Source organism: Talpa occidentalis, unplaced genomic scaffold, assembly GCF_014898055.3.
Source record: "Talpa occidentalis isolate TD23 unplaced genomic scaffold, MPIMG_talOcc4v2.1 talOcc4.3, whole genome shotgun sequence".
Lineage (NCBI taxonomy): Eukaryota > Metazoa > Chordata > Mammalia > Eulipotyphla > Talpidae > Talpa > Talpa occidentalis.
Window position 1 is genome coordinate 18952 of NW_023603184.1, and position 14934 is coordinate 33885.

At 42.2% G+C, this 14934-nt stretch overlaps 2 protein-coding genes across 2 annotated transcripts; both read right to left on the reverse strand.

Moving 5' to 3' along the window:
* Positions 1-3567: 3567 nt before the first annotated feature.
* On the reverse strand, positions 3568-4512 carry LOC119254321 (olfactory receptor 4D6). The gene has a single exon (XM_037521428.1). It carries the CDS (start codon positions 4510-4512, stop codon positions 3568-3570), a length of 945 nt encoding a protein of 314 aa, XP_037377325.1.
* Positions 4513-10424: 5912 nt separating this feature from the next.
* On the reverse strand, positions 10425-11372 carry LOC119254155 (olfactory receptor 5A1-like). The gene has a single exon (XM_037521280.1). The coding sequence runs from the start codon at positions 11370-11372 to the stop codon at positions 10425-10427; it is 948 nt and encodes a 315-aa protein (XP_037377177.1).
* Positions 11373-14934: the final 3562 nt, after the last annotated feature.

Below are 14934 nucleotides of genomic sequence, written 5' to 3' on the forward strand. Positions count from 1 at the left end.
GGTACAAACACAAGATGGCTGTCTAGGTTGTCCCCAGCCCTGGAAAACTACAGCTTCTCCGGGCCTCCCCTGGTAGTGCAGCAGTTGAGCGCTGGGCTGCGAGGCTGCCTGAGCCTCTGCAGCGCCGGTTCGATCCCCAGCCGCCGGTGAGGGTCCCACCAAAAAAAAAAAAAAGAAAAAAAAAAAAAGAAAGAAAACTACAGCTTCTCCTACTACAGACCACTGGTTGAGGAGGAAGGGATAAAATCCACTTCAGAGGATTTTTAGTTCATTCTATTTTGTCCTTGTGAATCACGAGGGAGCAACTTTTTGTTGCTTGAGGATCATTTTCAGAAAAATCAAATTCCTGACATGTAGAAGACCACACAGAAAACTCGTGATCAAGTCAGACTTTCAGGCTGCAGAACCTCTCTGTGCCTCAGTTTCCCTATTGTAAAATGTAGGGACTGTGTAGTGTGATGTGGTGGGTGTGAGGGGATGGTGCAAATGTTGGAGGGGAGCATGCCTGGGTGGGAATTCTGCCTCTTTGTCCTTTTATTTATTTATCTTTAATTGAGGTAATATGAGGACACCCCCATCAGGTATCGTCACCCTAGTGCACCCATCACCCATCACCCACAGTCCACCACCCTGGTCTGTTTTGCCCGTCCCCTCCTTATTCTCCCCCGCCCCTGCCCCTGTGAGGTTTCCGTTCCACAGTCAGCTTTCAAGAGTTAGTATTTTACGCGTGTCTTTAGCTGCCCCTTACTTTAGTTTTTCTCCAGATTCCGCACATTAGCGACACCATTCGGTATGACTTGCTCCTAACTGTTTCACTTAGCGTCATCCCAGGAAGGTTGTTTATGAAGACCTTAGCAGAATATAATGCGATTCAGTAGGGACAGCTTCTCTTTGAAGCCACTTGCTTGCTTTGCTTGCGATGACCGTGTGCAAATTAAGCCCATGGGCCAGAGATGGCAGCGCCGGGCCCTGGTTTGGGAATAGGGCTGACTCTGGGTCAGAGTCCAAAGAGCTGCCGGCAACGCACAGATGTGGGGCTGCCTTTGAAAAATCCACAGATACTAAGGATGTGTAGGGTTAAAATTATGTTTTTGAGGGAAGCACTGTGCTGCGATCCCCACCACAAACCCTAAACTGGAACAATATGCTGCCTTTATCCAACTCCATTTTTCCATCCAATACAAGCCGCTTTCTCCTTTGCCATCTGACCCCCTCCCCGTCCCTGTCCATGAAGGCAATCCTTTCTCAGTGCTTAACACCTCCTTTGTTTTCTGCCACTAAAGTGCTTGGCTACTTTATTTATTTTTTGGGCAGTATCTTATACCTGGAGTTCATTTTTCATTTCGTCCTCCCCACGTGTAACCCCCTGTCTCTCACACTGTGACAGCTCGCGGCTCTTACCTAAGTCCTTCAGTGTCGGGCGAGGAATTTACACCATCTGAAGCCAGGGGGCTGGAGCTCAGTCCTTAGGGTTCTGGGGAAGTCCCTGTGTTAGGAGATGAAAGCCTTCTGGAGATTGGTTCTGCTAGACTCAGTGTCTCCTCTTCTGCCTCCACACTGGAAAGGGCAGACGCAGGGAGTCACATCATTATGACTGTCCCCTTGTCCCAAAGTGTCCCTGCAATGCATATGGGTCCGTCAGCCCAACCCGTGAATTAGCAAAGGGAGTTTTATTGCATGTGAGCCTGGAAATAGAATGGACATTGTTCTGACAGCGTTGGGTTCCACTGGGAGTTATTAAAGAGCTTCTGAGCCATTACTGTGCAAACAAATCCATAATCACAAATGCAAATTAAGAAGCCCACATTTCTTTGATTTTTTTGCAACTCATGCAAGGCCCCAGAAGACATAAATCTATCTGTTCTGTGATGCTCTGGGTTTTATGATCCTATTATATGATCATAAATTCTCAATGTGAGAAACATGCTAAAGGGGACAAAGATTCCCAGAGACCAAAGCCTTAGCTATCACAATGTGTGACCCTTCAGAGTCTCAGTACATAAAAGGATAGACAGTATATCTTTAGTATAAAGTTTTCTTGTGGGGGAACAAGTAGGAAAACTATATAAATATGTGTATATAATAAAGCTTCTTAGGAGGACCATCATTTAATACGATTTGAGAAGCGCTGGCCTAGGAGGCTTGGCCCGTGTCTCTGTCTTGCAGGATGTAGGGAAGGTCACAGACATGAATCACCTACTGGGACCTTTTTGGCCAAATATTAATGCATCATAACAATTTGCAAAACATTACTCACTTTTTTTTTTGTTTTATTTTTGCAATTTCCTAAGCTGCTTTACTCCTCTTCGCTAATTTTTGAATGACTCTTGGTGCTGAATGGTGGAATTTGAGGTGGGCAGAGAGAGAGATAGGAGATCTATCATCTTTCTCTAGAGCTACTTGCTCTGAATCCTTGTCTTGGGAGAGAGGAGATTACAGAGCAGCCCAGGGGCTGTTTCCCGTCTTGCTCAGGGTATGTTCCTTTATTCTCTGGGTACACAAAATGGGTCTTGTATGTGTGAATATGCAATATTTTCACACTACAATGACTAGTCTTGAATTGTCTGTGCACACATAGACAGACACTATAGTTTCACTTCTGCTATAAAAGTGCTGGGAATGAAACAGAATGGGGAGATAGAAGGAAGGAGAAAGTTCGGGTAACACTTGTGCAGATACCTCACACTGTACAAATACTTTTAAGATTCATTTTAGTGAGAAAATGCTGGAATGAACCCATGAGTAGGAGGGAAAAGGTGGGGGATAAGGAGCAAACTGGGGACAGGGGTCTATGGTGTTGGATCACGGGGCTTTGGTGGTGGTGTGGTGTAGGAACACACATTCAAAGAAGGACAAATCTTTGCATGATATATAGCATTGTAAATCAATGTTACCTCGATAAAAAAATAATTCAATTAAAAAAAGGAAATAATTGGTCTAGGAAAGATTTTCCATGTATATATCAGACTTAACACAACTTAAATTATCCCTTCTCTTCCATTAACTGGTGAAATATATTGACTATTCTGGACTCAAATAATAAAATGTACATGTGTTTTTATTAATCAACTCAAAAAGGCACTAGGGAGGGCAGGTATGAAATCACTGCAGCCACCTTCTGTGAACACGCTCATTTAGGAATGGAGGTGTATCTGGCAGGTTTGCTGATCCTGTGCCTGATGGGTGCTGGTGTGGGTGTGTGGGGCCGACCTTCACAGATATCGGTCTCTCACGTTTTATTCCCACAACAGCCTTGTGAGTAGACCATGTCATCTCCTTATGCCAGGTGGTAAAGTGCCATAAGATGTGTCAGCATGACAGTCACAGATGATACCAAAACAGCATTTAGATCACTGACTTCACATTTATACCCACACTCCTTCCAGACCCCGCCCAAACGCTCCAGTTGTTGAGTCTCGTCTCCTTTCCTTCTTGTGTTTCCCTCCAGTAGAGCTGAGTGGCTGTGAGATAAGTGGGAAAGACTGTGGAGAGAAGATCTACTTGTCTCTTAACTTTATTCTAGAAGATTGAGTGAACCAAACAAGGTTTCCAGCCTCACCTGACCCCTCACCTCAGCTTATTATCCTCAGAAGGCCCAAGCTTTCTCTGAAGTCTCTTCATGGCCGACTTCATCTCTTGGTTCCTCAGGGAGTAGATCATGGGGTTCAGCATGGGGGTGATGACCGTGTTGTTGATGGACACAGCCGTGTCCATGGGCAGCGTAGTGAAGGGCCGGCAGTAGATGTAGATGCAGGGCATGAAGTGAAGAGTCACCACCAGGATGTGGGAGGTGCACGTGGAGAGGGCTTTCTTTTGGCCCTCGCCAGAATGGGACCTCAGCATCACCAAGATGGCCGTGTATGATGCCAGCAGCAGGAGGAACCAAAGCAGGGTCACCAGCCCGTTGTTGGAGATCATGAGGAGCTCTAGAACGAAGGTGTCGGTGCAGGCCAGCTTAACCACTTGGGGCACGTCGCAGTAGAAGGCATCCAGGATATTAGGCCCACAGAATGGGAGAGGAAGCATCAGAATTATCTGAACAAATGAATGCAGGGCCCCGCCCACCCAGGAAGCTATGATCAAGGACATCCACACCTCTCTCCTCATAATTGACACATAATGTAGGGGTCTGGAGATGGCCAGGTATCTGTCGTAGGCCATCACAGAGAGGAAAAAAATATCTGCACCACCAGCGAAGTGGAAGAAGAAAATCTGGGCCATGCAGCCATTGTAGGAGATGGCTTTCCTCTCAGATAAAAGATCCACCAGGAACTTGGGGACAGTGACTGATGAGAAAACAATGTCCAAGATGGATTTGTTCCGCAGGAGAAAGTACATGGGAGTGTGGAGGTGAGACTCGCAGGTGATGGTCACCACGATGAGGGCGTTGCCCAGCACGGTTGTGACATACACAGCCAGGAAGACCATAAACAAGAAAAACTCCAGCTCCCGGAAGTGAGTGAGTTCCACGAAGACGAACTCCTTGATGTTGGTGTGGTTTCTCTGGCTCATGATGGGCACCACACTCTTCCGGGATGACCTTGGGGAAGATGTCAAGGTTAGAGGATGGTGTCAGGAAGTGTCAGCCTCATTTGTTGTATTTGTTATGATCAGGTGTCCTGATCATCATGACTACTTAGAAAAACGGGGTTAGACTCTTCCCTTTTGGGTCTGGAAATTCTTTACCCTGGTGATTCTTCTTTCATGTTGTACATACTATGGGTTGAAGAACCAGCACATCCTCGGTCCTAACTTAGACTAGAGAGAGCTGGTGGACCATGGTAAGAGGACTGTGATTTATTTTCTGTCCTGTAAGAGTAATTTGTGTGTGTGTGTGTGTGTGTGTATGTGTGTGCAAAGCTTTATACTCCACCCAAGGCTTTCGCCTATAAACATCTCAACTTGATTTTGATTCTTGTGATGTCACTGTGGGATTATAGAATGGTTATAATTATCACCATTTTATGTAGGGGGACTGAAGTTTAGAGCAGTTAATGACTTGGCCACATTTGCAAAGGTAAGTGGCAAATCCATGATTCAAAGAGTTTTCTGACTTGGCAACAAGTGTTTGTTCTCCTTTAAACTTCCCTCTGTACTATCCCCTCCTACTCATTTTGTTATGTGTAAGTGAATTAAAGGACAATCCACATGAAGACACCTTGTAGACTTTAAAGCATTTTACAGCAAAGTATTAACATCTTCATAATGCTCATGTCTTTACATGAATGTGTTTCTCTTTTTTACTTCTGGCTAGTTTATTTTTTAATTTTTATCCCTTGAATACAAAATGTTATTGTTTCCAGTTTTGTTGAGAAGTCATTGACCCTTATCACTGTATAAGTTTAAGGCATACCTCATGTTGGGTCTGCTTATATATGTGGTCATATGGTTACCAAAATAGGTTGTTAACTTCTATTTTATCATATAGATACAATAAAATGGAAGGAAAGAAGAAAAGAAAAATGGGAAAGAATTTCTCCTTGTGACAAGAACTCAGCATTTACTCTTAACATCTTTCAAATACATTACATAGCAGTGTTAACTAGTGATTACACCGTAGTCATTATTTGTCTTAGAACTGGAAGTTTCTAGCTAGCTTTGAATCTCTTTTTCATAAATCTCTTTGTCAATTATTCCCCTATACATTGTAGATGCTCAGTAAATGTTTATGAAATGAGTTTTACTACAAAGAATCACCTAATTTGAAAGTGTCTTGAGAAACCTAATACACGAGAGTTTGGAGTCTCAAGTAACTTTTAGTTCTAAGAGACACACACTTCAAGAATTGTACTGTACACTTTACCTTTCTGGGACTGAAGCTTGAATACCCTAAAAATCATATAATTACATGTGTGCTAAATTAAAGTTGCCTGCGATGGTGTCTTCCACCTACCTTTGTGCTATAAAGGTGAGTGTGCCTGGTTCCCCATCTTCACGGCTCTCCTCTTAAACCAAACACGTGCAGCCTGCACTGCAAGGCTAAGCTGCAAGTCTAATATAATAATCAGCATAGGGAATAGTGTCAGATATTTGTTGGAAATGCAATTTTCAATGGAGAAGCTGGCAGCTGCAGATGCAATGGGAGTTATTAAAAAGTTACTAAGCAACATGTATATATTTGGGGATTTTTCCATTTATCATTCTGTTGTTTTCTAGTTTAATTCCACTGTGGTGTGAGAGCATACTTTGTATGATTAGTGAAGGTGTGTATGATGGCCCAGAATGTGGCCTACCTTCGTGGATTTTCTATGTTCTTAAACTTGAGAACAATGTGTGTTCTGTTATTGGGTGAAATATTTTATAAATATCAACTAGATGTAGTTGATTAATGGTATTATTCACTTCAATTGTATTCTTCCTGATTTTCTGCCTATCGGAACTGCCAATGACTGATGGAGGGGTGTTGAAGATTCCAACTATAATAATGAATTTGTTTATTTCCCCTCGTATCTCTATCAATTTCATACTCTGTTAAGTGCACACACATTAATCTTCAGAGAGTTGACCCCTTTCTTTATTATCATTATTAAGACCATCTCTCTTTTTTGGAAGTTATTTTTGTCATGCAACATTATATTAGTTTTAGGTGATTTGACATTTGTATACAATGCAAAATGATCTCTACAATAAATTTATGTCTCATCTAGTCTTAGCAATTTTTTCGAATACCGTATAATTGCCTATAGACCCCAAACTGTACACTACATCCCTGTAGCTTACTTATTTTATAATTGGGTATTTATACTTCTTGATACTCTTTATCCATTTCACCCAGCCCTCTACTCCCATCCCCTCCACTTTGGTAATCATCAATTTATTCTCTTTATTTAAGAGTTTTGTTTCTGTTATTTGCTTAGTTTTTTAGACTCCAATTATAGATGAATCATATGGCATTTTTGGTTTTCTATTAGACTCATTTCACTTAGCATAATATCCTCAAGGTCCATCCCTGTTGTTGCAAATGGCAATACTTTATTCTTTTTTATGACTTCATAGTATTCCACGGTACATAAATACCACAATTTCTTTATTCATTCATCTATCAGTGGATGCTTAGGTTGTTTCCATTATCTTAGCTACTGTAAATAATGCTACAATGAACATAGGTGTGCAAACGTCTTTTTCAAATAATGTTTTTGTTTTCTTTAGATAAACACCCAAAGTGAAATAGCTGGATCATGGTAGTTCTATTTTATATTTGAGGGACCTTGACACTGTTTTCCAATTTATATTCCTACAAACAGTACATGAAGGTTCATTTGTCTCCAAACTTTGGCCAACACTTGTAATTTCTTTGTTCCTTGGATGATATATATTCACTCTGACATAGTGAGGTGATATCTCATTGTGGTTTTGATTTGCATTTCTCTAAGGATTACTGATGTCGGGCACCTTTTCATGTGCCTCTTAGTCATCTACATAACTTTTTTAAAAAAATGTCTATTCAGAGCCACCTCTCATTTTTAAAAATCATGTATTATTTTATTTTTGTGTCTGAATTTTATCAGTTCTTTATATTTTTTGAATATTAGTCCCTTATCAGATATATGATTCATGAATATCTTCATGAATACTTTTCAAAGATTGCCTATAAAGACCTTGTTTATATCTTTGATGATTTTCCTTGTTCTAAACTCTATTTTTTCTCAAATTAATATATACTCCAGATTTCTTTTGGTTTATTATCTTCATTGCATTACTGTTAATCTATCTTTGTCTCTCCATACATACATACATACATACACACATACATACATACATACAGATATGTGGGTTGCTTTTAGAATACCCATAATTAGGTCTTTAAAAAATCTATTGCAGTTTTTGTCTCTTTCTTAGTTTATTTAGGCAATTTATATAATCAGGTGCTTTAAGAAGATTTTATTGTAAATTAAAACTCACTTTCAGCAAAGTAAGTGATAGTTATAGAACAATTCTGTGTAACCATCACTCAAATGAAGAAATGAAAATATTGCTAGCACTTCAGAAGCCCTGGAGCATTATACCCTGACCACCTTGTCCCTTGACCACTGAAGTTAATCACAATTCAACTTTTATGGTCACCCCTGGCTTTTAAAAATATTTTAACAACTTATGCATCCATAAATAACATAGATAATTTGTCTGATTGAACTTGATTTGCATGAGATCACATTATTGGCATTATTTTGTGTCTGACATCTTTTGCTGAACATTATGCTTGTAAGGCCAATCCATTCTGTTGCTTGTAGCTATGCTTTGTTATACTTATCACTCTGTCATCCCATTGCAGAATATAGCTCCTTTGCTCAGCCACATCTTGACAGACATTTATATTGTTTATTCTTTGGAAGTTTTATGAAGAATGCATTTGTGTGAGTCCAGGTATTTCAAGAAGCAGACACCAAGACAGGATTGAATATGCAAAGGTTTTAGTAAAGGCAATTTCTGTGAGGAGAAGTATGGAGAGAGTAGGGGAAGATTGGGATTGAGGTCAGACCATGATGCAAGCTGGATCCTGAGTGAAGGAGAGAGGGAAGGGAGGTTGGTGGAAGCCCAGCCTTGCCCTAGCTTCTGTGTTGGCAGAAAGGGATGGAAAGAGACTAGTTTAGTGTTCAGGGGACTTTGGATATTAAGATGGTGTTTGCTTCTTGTTCCAACTGCCATTTGCTTGTTGTGCATCTTAGGGCTCCCATGATACTATATTGTTGTATTTGAGGTTCAGTTCCTGTTGCTCAATTAAGATTTTATTGCCTTTCTGGTGGGACTATTGAGGCTTCTGGTTCAGAGGATGTACATAAAGGTTATATTTGAGGTGTGAAGCTGTACTCCCCCAAAACTTGGAGCACTGTAAGCCAATGGTGAGGCAATAAAATTTTAAAAAAGTTTATATGTAGTTGTAGGCACAGTGTGAGTGCACATTTAAAGGGGCATTTAAAGAATGGGGACTCTTGGGAACAGATATGTTGTATGTCATGACTTCATGCTGACACATGCTAAATACAGAAATACATAAAAAAATGAAGATACAAAAGTTCAAATGAAGGTGGTTTTAGAGGTGATGTGGGTTTAGTATTCCATCTGTCTGTCCATCATCTATCTATCTGTCTATCTATCTATCTATCTATCTATCTATCTATCTATCTATCTATCTGTCTATCTACCTACCTATCTATCAATCACCTATCTATCTATCCATCCATCATAGGAGGCTGAAGAGCTCAGATCTAAGACAGAGATCTCTCTTCCCCTGTGGTTTATGACCATCCAGATATGAGGGAAATAGTTAATCTACTTACCTGAATGATGAAATCAATTACAAATGTTTTTCTTGCATGTCCAAGAGACCTACCCGAATGGAAAAGTGAATGTGTTGGGAAGGGTATGGGCCACTACCTTTGAGAGTAGGTTTAGCAGAAATAGCCATGTGGGACAGCTCCATTCTAGGTGCCCTCCCCTCCATGAAGGGGTGATGACTTGCATGTCATATCCATGGATAAATCCCTATGAGAAAATGAAAAATAATACTCTGTACAGGGAAGTAGGGGTTAATCTGTTCAGATGGAGAAATAAGGGTTTTATAGGAGCAATTGATTCAGACAGAGGCGAGCTGGAGGAAAGAGTGTGGTGATCCAGGAGAGGCTGACCATGTAATGGAGGTGGGGAATGAAGAGGTGAGCGACTGGTGTGGCCAAGATCAAAGGCAACACTAAGCAGGCAGTTCAGGTGACTGAGACTAAGAGGAGTCCTGATGTGGTACAAGGACTCCTCATTCTCAAGCTCCTATACAGCTGGAAGAGAAATGGCTGCAAAGGGCAGTGTCCTTCAGTTTTTATTTGGCAGATTATTTAGTGTTAAAGGAGTAGACATCAGTTTCCAGTAATTGACATTGGTTCTACTTAGTGTATTGTTCTGGACCTGCCACATGCTAGTAATAGGGTTAGACGCCTGTTCAGCTTCAGGGCTGTTTGTTGTTGAAGGCGGAAGGCAGAGCAGGGAGCCTGGGATCTGAGTGGCCTGGTTCGGGATGGAGATCTGCCCTCACTTCCTGTGAGGGTTGGCAGGTCTAGCTAATCTTCTGGGACTCAATTCCTCACCTGGGTACAGGGCAGTGCTGTATTACTGTGCTGCAATGAGCGTAACTAAATACCTTGGTTCCCAGGACATACTAAGCACCAGATGACAGGTGGTTGCTCTATTACCTGTGAGAATAGGTCATCCTGGGGACTTCTTTTTCCTAAAGTATCTCTTCTTCCCCCTGACTATCCATGGTGTGGTCAGTAGACAGAGGGCCATGAAGAATGGGGAGAGGAATCTGGCAGGAGGATTCTCCATTTACAAATATGCCCACAGGAGATCTCTCGTGCCTAAACCAGAGGTGGAGGTAGATGCTATGGGTCATTTGAGTCTCTGGGGGTTTGGAGAAGTAGGTTTCCCATCATGAGCTAGTAAGACACTTTCTTCTTCCCTAGTACTTTCCACAGGGCATCTTTGATCTCTTTGTTCCTCAGACTGTAAATGAGGGGGTTCAGCATGGGGATCACCAGTGAGTAGAACACAGACACCACCTTGTCCCTGCTCAGCGAGTAGCTGGAGCTGGGCCGCAAGTACATGAAAAGTGCTGTCCCGAACAGTAGAGTCACCACCATCAGGTGTGAGGCGCATGTGTTGAAGGCCTTCATCCGGCCTTCTGATGAGCGGATCTTCAAGACGGCGGCCACGATGTAACTGTAGGAGATCAGGAGGATGAGGAATGACATCCCTCCAACGGCCACCACCACCAGGAAGTTCACCACCTGACTGAGGAAGATGTCAGAGCAAGAAAGTGCCAGGACAGGTGGGAGGTCACAGAAGAAGTGGTTGATGACATTGGGTCCGCAGAAGTGGAGTCGAAATATGGAGCAGGACTGGGTCAGGGAGCTCAGAAAGCCACCCACGTATGCCCCAAGCACCAGACGTGTACAGAGGCCCGGGGACATGATGGCTGTGTAGAGCAGGGGGCTGGAGATGGCTGCATAGCGGTCATATGCCATGGCCGTTAGGAGGAAGCACTCGGTGAGGCCCATGCCCACAAAGAAAAAGAACTGGGCTGCACAGCCCAGGAAGGAGATGGTCTTTTGCTCCCGGAAGAAGTCAGTGAGCATCTTGGGAGCCACTGAGGAAGAGTAGCAGATGTCAATGAAGGACAAGTTGCTGAGGAAGAAGTACATGGGTGTGTGCAGACGGGGGTCACCTCTGATCAGAAAGATGAGTGCCAGGTTCCAGCCTACAGTCACGAGGTAGATGGCCAGGAAGGTCACAAAGAGGGGGACACGGAGTTCTGGATGGTCTGAAAATCCCAGGAGGATGAACATGGTCACGGTGGAGCTATTCCCGGCCCCGGCTGTGGACATGTTTCTCCTGGATCACAAGGACAAGAGGCAGATTTGGGGTCATCATGGACTCTACATGACAGGTTGGGTCACCAAATAATCACAAAATGCACGAGAGGTAGGACAGGGCACTGCAGAGACTGACTTAATGCTGATTCCTGCTCTCGCTTCCTCGCAGATGGCAATTGTAGAGACTGTCTTCCTGCTTATTGCAAATATTTGCTTGTTGCAAATATCTACTTGTTGCAAATATCCACTTGTTGCAAATATTTGCTTTTTAAAAAAATATTTATTTATTTATACAAGCACTGGGTACAGTCAGAAATGCGGGAGGGTGAGATAATTCACCAGAGCCAGAGCGAGGAACAGAGCAGGCAAACTGATGAAGTACACTGCTGAGGGGAGCAGCGGGCGTGGCAGGAGAGGTCTGTGCACCATGTCAGACCCTCGCTGGTGGCCGGGGCTTGAACTGGTTCTGCAGAAGCTGCGGGAAGATTTGCAGTCCAGTGCTCAGTCGCTGCGCCACCGGGGAGACCCCCAAATATTTTCTTTGAAACAGCATGGGGTGGTTGACATGAGCTTAAACTTGGGATTCAGACTCTTTGCCATCAGCAACTGTCTCCACCATGGAGTGGCTGTGTTCCTCTGGTGAGGTAGCTACCTGTCCTAGGCTTCAATTACTTAATTTTTAAAACAGTGACAGTACCCACTTCACATAGTTAAAGTGATACCTAGAAAGCCCCCAGTGAAAGGTATTATAAGCACCATTTTGTGTGTTCCAGATAAGCCACATCAAACCTGAAATAACTCTTTATTTAACTTTATTAAAATTTTGATACTGGAGTAAAGGAACTAAATTTAATGATATATTGTGAAATAATCACACATTTAGACTGTCTTTGATCCAGAGTATCAAGCCAGATGTGTATAGGGATGCTAGTTGCCAAATAATAGATCTATATCATCAATAATAAATCCAGCATCTATTATCTACTAATACATAATTATCTAATAATAAAACAATAATCCATTAATTATCTGTAAATAACACATTTACACTATTAGTAGGGATAATGTTGCTCCTGGTGGCTTACAGTGAATGATCCTTTAAAGCCTGGAATATATACTAACCTTTCTTCAGGTCTTACCCAAACAGTTGGGAAATCAGCAACATTATCTTTGTCTATTTTCAGTCTATTCTGTCTACCTCTTACATTATAGTGAGTCTCACAAATTCAGTCTATGTTTCAAAAATAGAAATTGTTATTTTATGCATTTTGAAGCAATATGTGAGAACAGTAAAGTAATTTGAGCAATACACAATTGTGAAATATTCAACCTAATAATCAAGTCCAATTCCCAGTCAATGCAAAAAAATCTTGAAACTGACCATCACAACATTGCATCCTAGTAAACATACCTCAGTAGCTGACATTGATCTCAGAAATAATTCCAAGTCTGCAACTTCAGTTTGGGAAGCAACACATTCCCTATTTACTATGAATTTTTAATGTCAAATTTAGAGAGCCACTTCATTTTAATATCCTTAATTTTTCAAATTTTTTATACCTGTTCTCAGCCAAGGTCTCATGGACGTCTAAATTTTCTTCTTGGAACTTGCATAGAGAGATGCCCTTGGAATTCGGGGCCATGCTTCTCCCTTTCAGCAGCTCCTGCTACAGATTCTTCATCACTAAACCCCACAAATTTACATAATGAGAGAATGGGAAGCCTCTTTCACCACTGCCACACCACTTACTTGTGCAGCATCTCAGGGTACCTTACCCCGCTCCCACGCCGGTCATGTGACTTAAGCTTTATCCTATGTAAGAGGTTATGCTGCCATGTGAAAGGTGTGTGGACTTCCCAGAACCAGTGGAGGATTCTTACCCACAGATAAAAGGAAGGAAAGAAAGGACAAAGTTTGGCTTCATCTGCTGCATTGTAGAGTCCCCTGGAGAGGCTGGGAGCCGAAACATACAAGTCTGCTTGCCTCGTTCTGTGTGAGGTCGGCCATTTATTGAAGAAGAGACTGAGGTCTAGTAGAGAGCCTCAGGGTAATTGGGGATTGGGGTAATTGGGGCTCAGGAAAAGGGAAAGGGGGGCTAGATAAAGTGAGTTATGATTCTGGGTAGGCTTCAGGTCAAGCCTGGTTCTGCCTCTTGCCAACTAGGAGGTATTAGACACCTCATTTAGCCTTTGTGAGTTTGAAGTTCTCCTAAAAGGAGGATGGCAGTGACTAGTTAACAGAGCCATCTGAGGATTGCTTAAGATCATGTGTGAAAGCCTCACGGACCTTGAGGTAGGACAGGAATTGGGACTATGATTGCTATAAGCAGTGATTATTCCTTAAAGAATCTTAGAGAATACACTTCCTTCTCTGGTAGGTTGAAGTTGCTTATCTATAGACAGCTACTGCATACTACATCTTAACCATGTACCACAAATTTTGTAAGCAGTGTTTAGGAGTGAGGTTGAGGAATGGAATGCTCTAGAACATTAAATGGAAAGTATCTTAAGGACTGTATGGGGCACTTACATCTACTCTATCTGAACTCTGCTCATGAAGAGGTGCCTCTTCCCTTGAGAAAGGAAACCTTCACTCTTCAGCAAACTCAGGGAGGCTGGGTTTGGTCTGAGTCTGGACTCCTGCACCCCTATGATATAGGTTGGTCAACACTCATCTTATAGAGCTGAAGCCAGAGGATTTGAGAGGCTCAATGGCCTCATTGGATTTATAGATATTTTGTGACTAACTCTAGACTTCAAAGTTATGGTGTAGATAGAATAATAAGGCAAAGTGAAGTACCTAGAAGAGTTCCTTACACACTCAGGAACTAGTGGACTTGATTTATGACTCAGCTCACTTTTCATCAAATATCTGCAAGAAAATGTTAAGTTTTATAACTAAAGTTACCTAGTTTGAGCTTAACAGATGTGGTTGGTGATGGGAGAGAAAACAATGAAATAACGACAAAGAGAATCTCAACTAAATTGGATTTGCTGTGAGTTTTCTATGACCCACCAGCTCTCCTGACCTAGGCTCTGTCCTTCACTCCACGATGCTTAATCCTGTCATCTTTGAAGAAGCCTGGTGTCCACAAATTCTTATTCTTGCATGTCTCTCTTTCATCTGGGTGCACAAATGACTGGGAACTGAAAGAAACCCTCTCAATGCAAGGTGAGAATTCAAGCAGTGTCAAGCCATGAGTCAGAAAAGAGGAGGGTTTTAGAGGTGAAAGGTCCCTGACATGTTTGGAAAATCTGCTGTGGAAAGTCTGTCCTTCCAAAGTACTAATCAGACTACTTACTAGTAACTGAGTCTCTGTTCTAGGGCAGAGCAATCCCTCCAGAAGTTTCACCCTTTTTTAATTCTCTTCCTAGTTGCCAGGGCTCAAACACGGTTCAGGAGGCCCATCAAAGGGACAGTAAGGAAAAAGACTGGAACTGAATTGGGGGAAAAACCAATAGAATTGAGCAGAGAAGAGCCACATAACTCCACAGTCATCTATGAACTTGCGGCTCTAGAGTGTCCAATGAAGTGGACAGTAACATGGGCATGAAGACAAAAAGTGAGCAATGA

What these genes read in the sequence shown, in the direction of transcription:
- LOC119254321 (XM_037521428.1), bottom strand. Translation starts at nt 4,512, where the DNA reads ATGAGCCAGAGAAACCACACCAACATCAAGGAGTTCGTCTTCGTGGAA.
- LOC119254155 (XM_037521280.1), bottom strand. Translation starts at nt 11,372, where the DNA reads ATGTCCACAGCCGGGGCCGGGAATAGCTCCACCGTGACCATGTTCATC.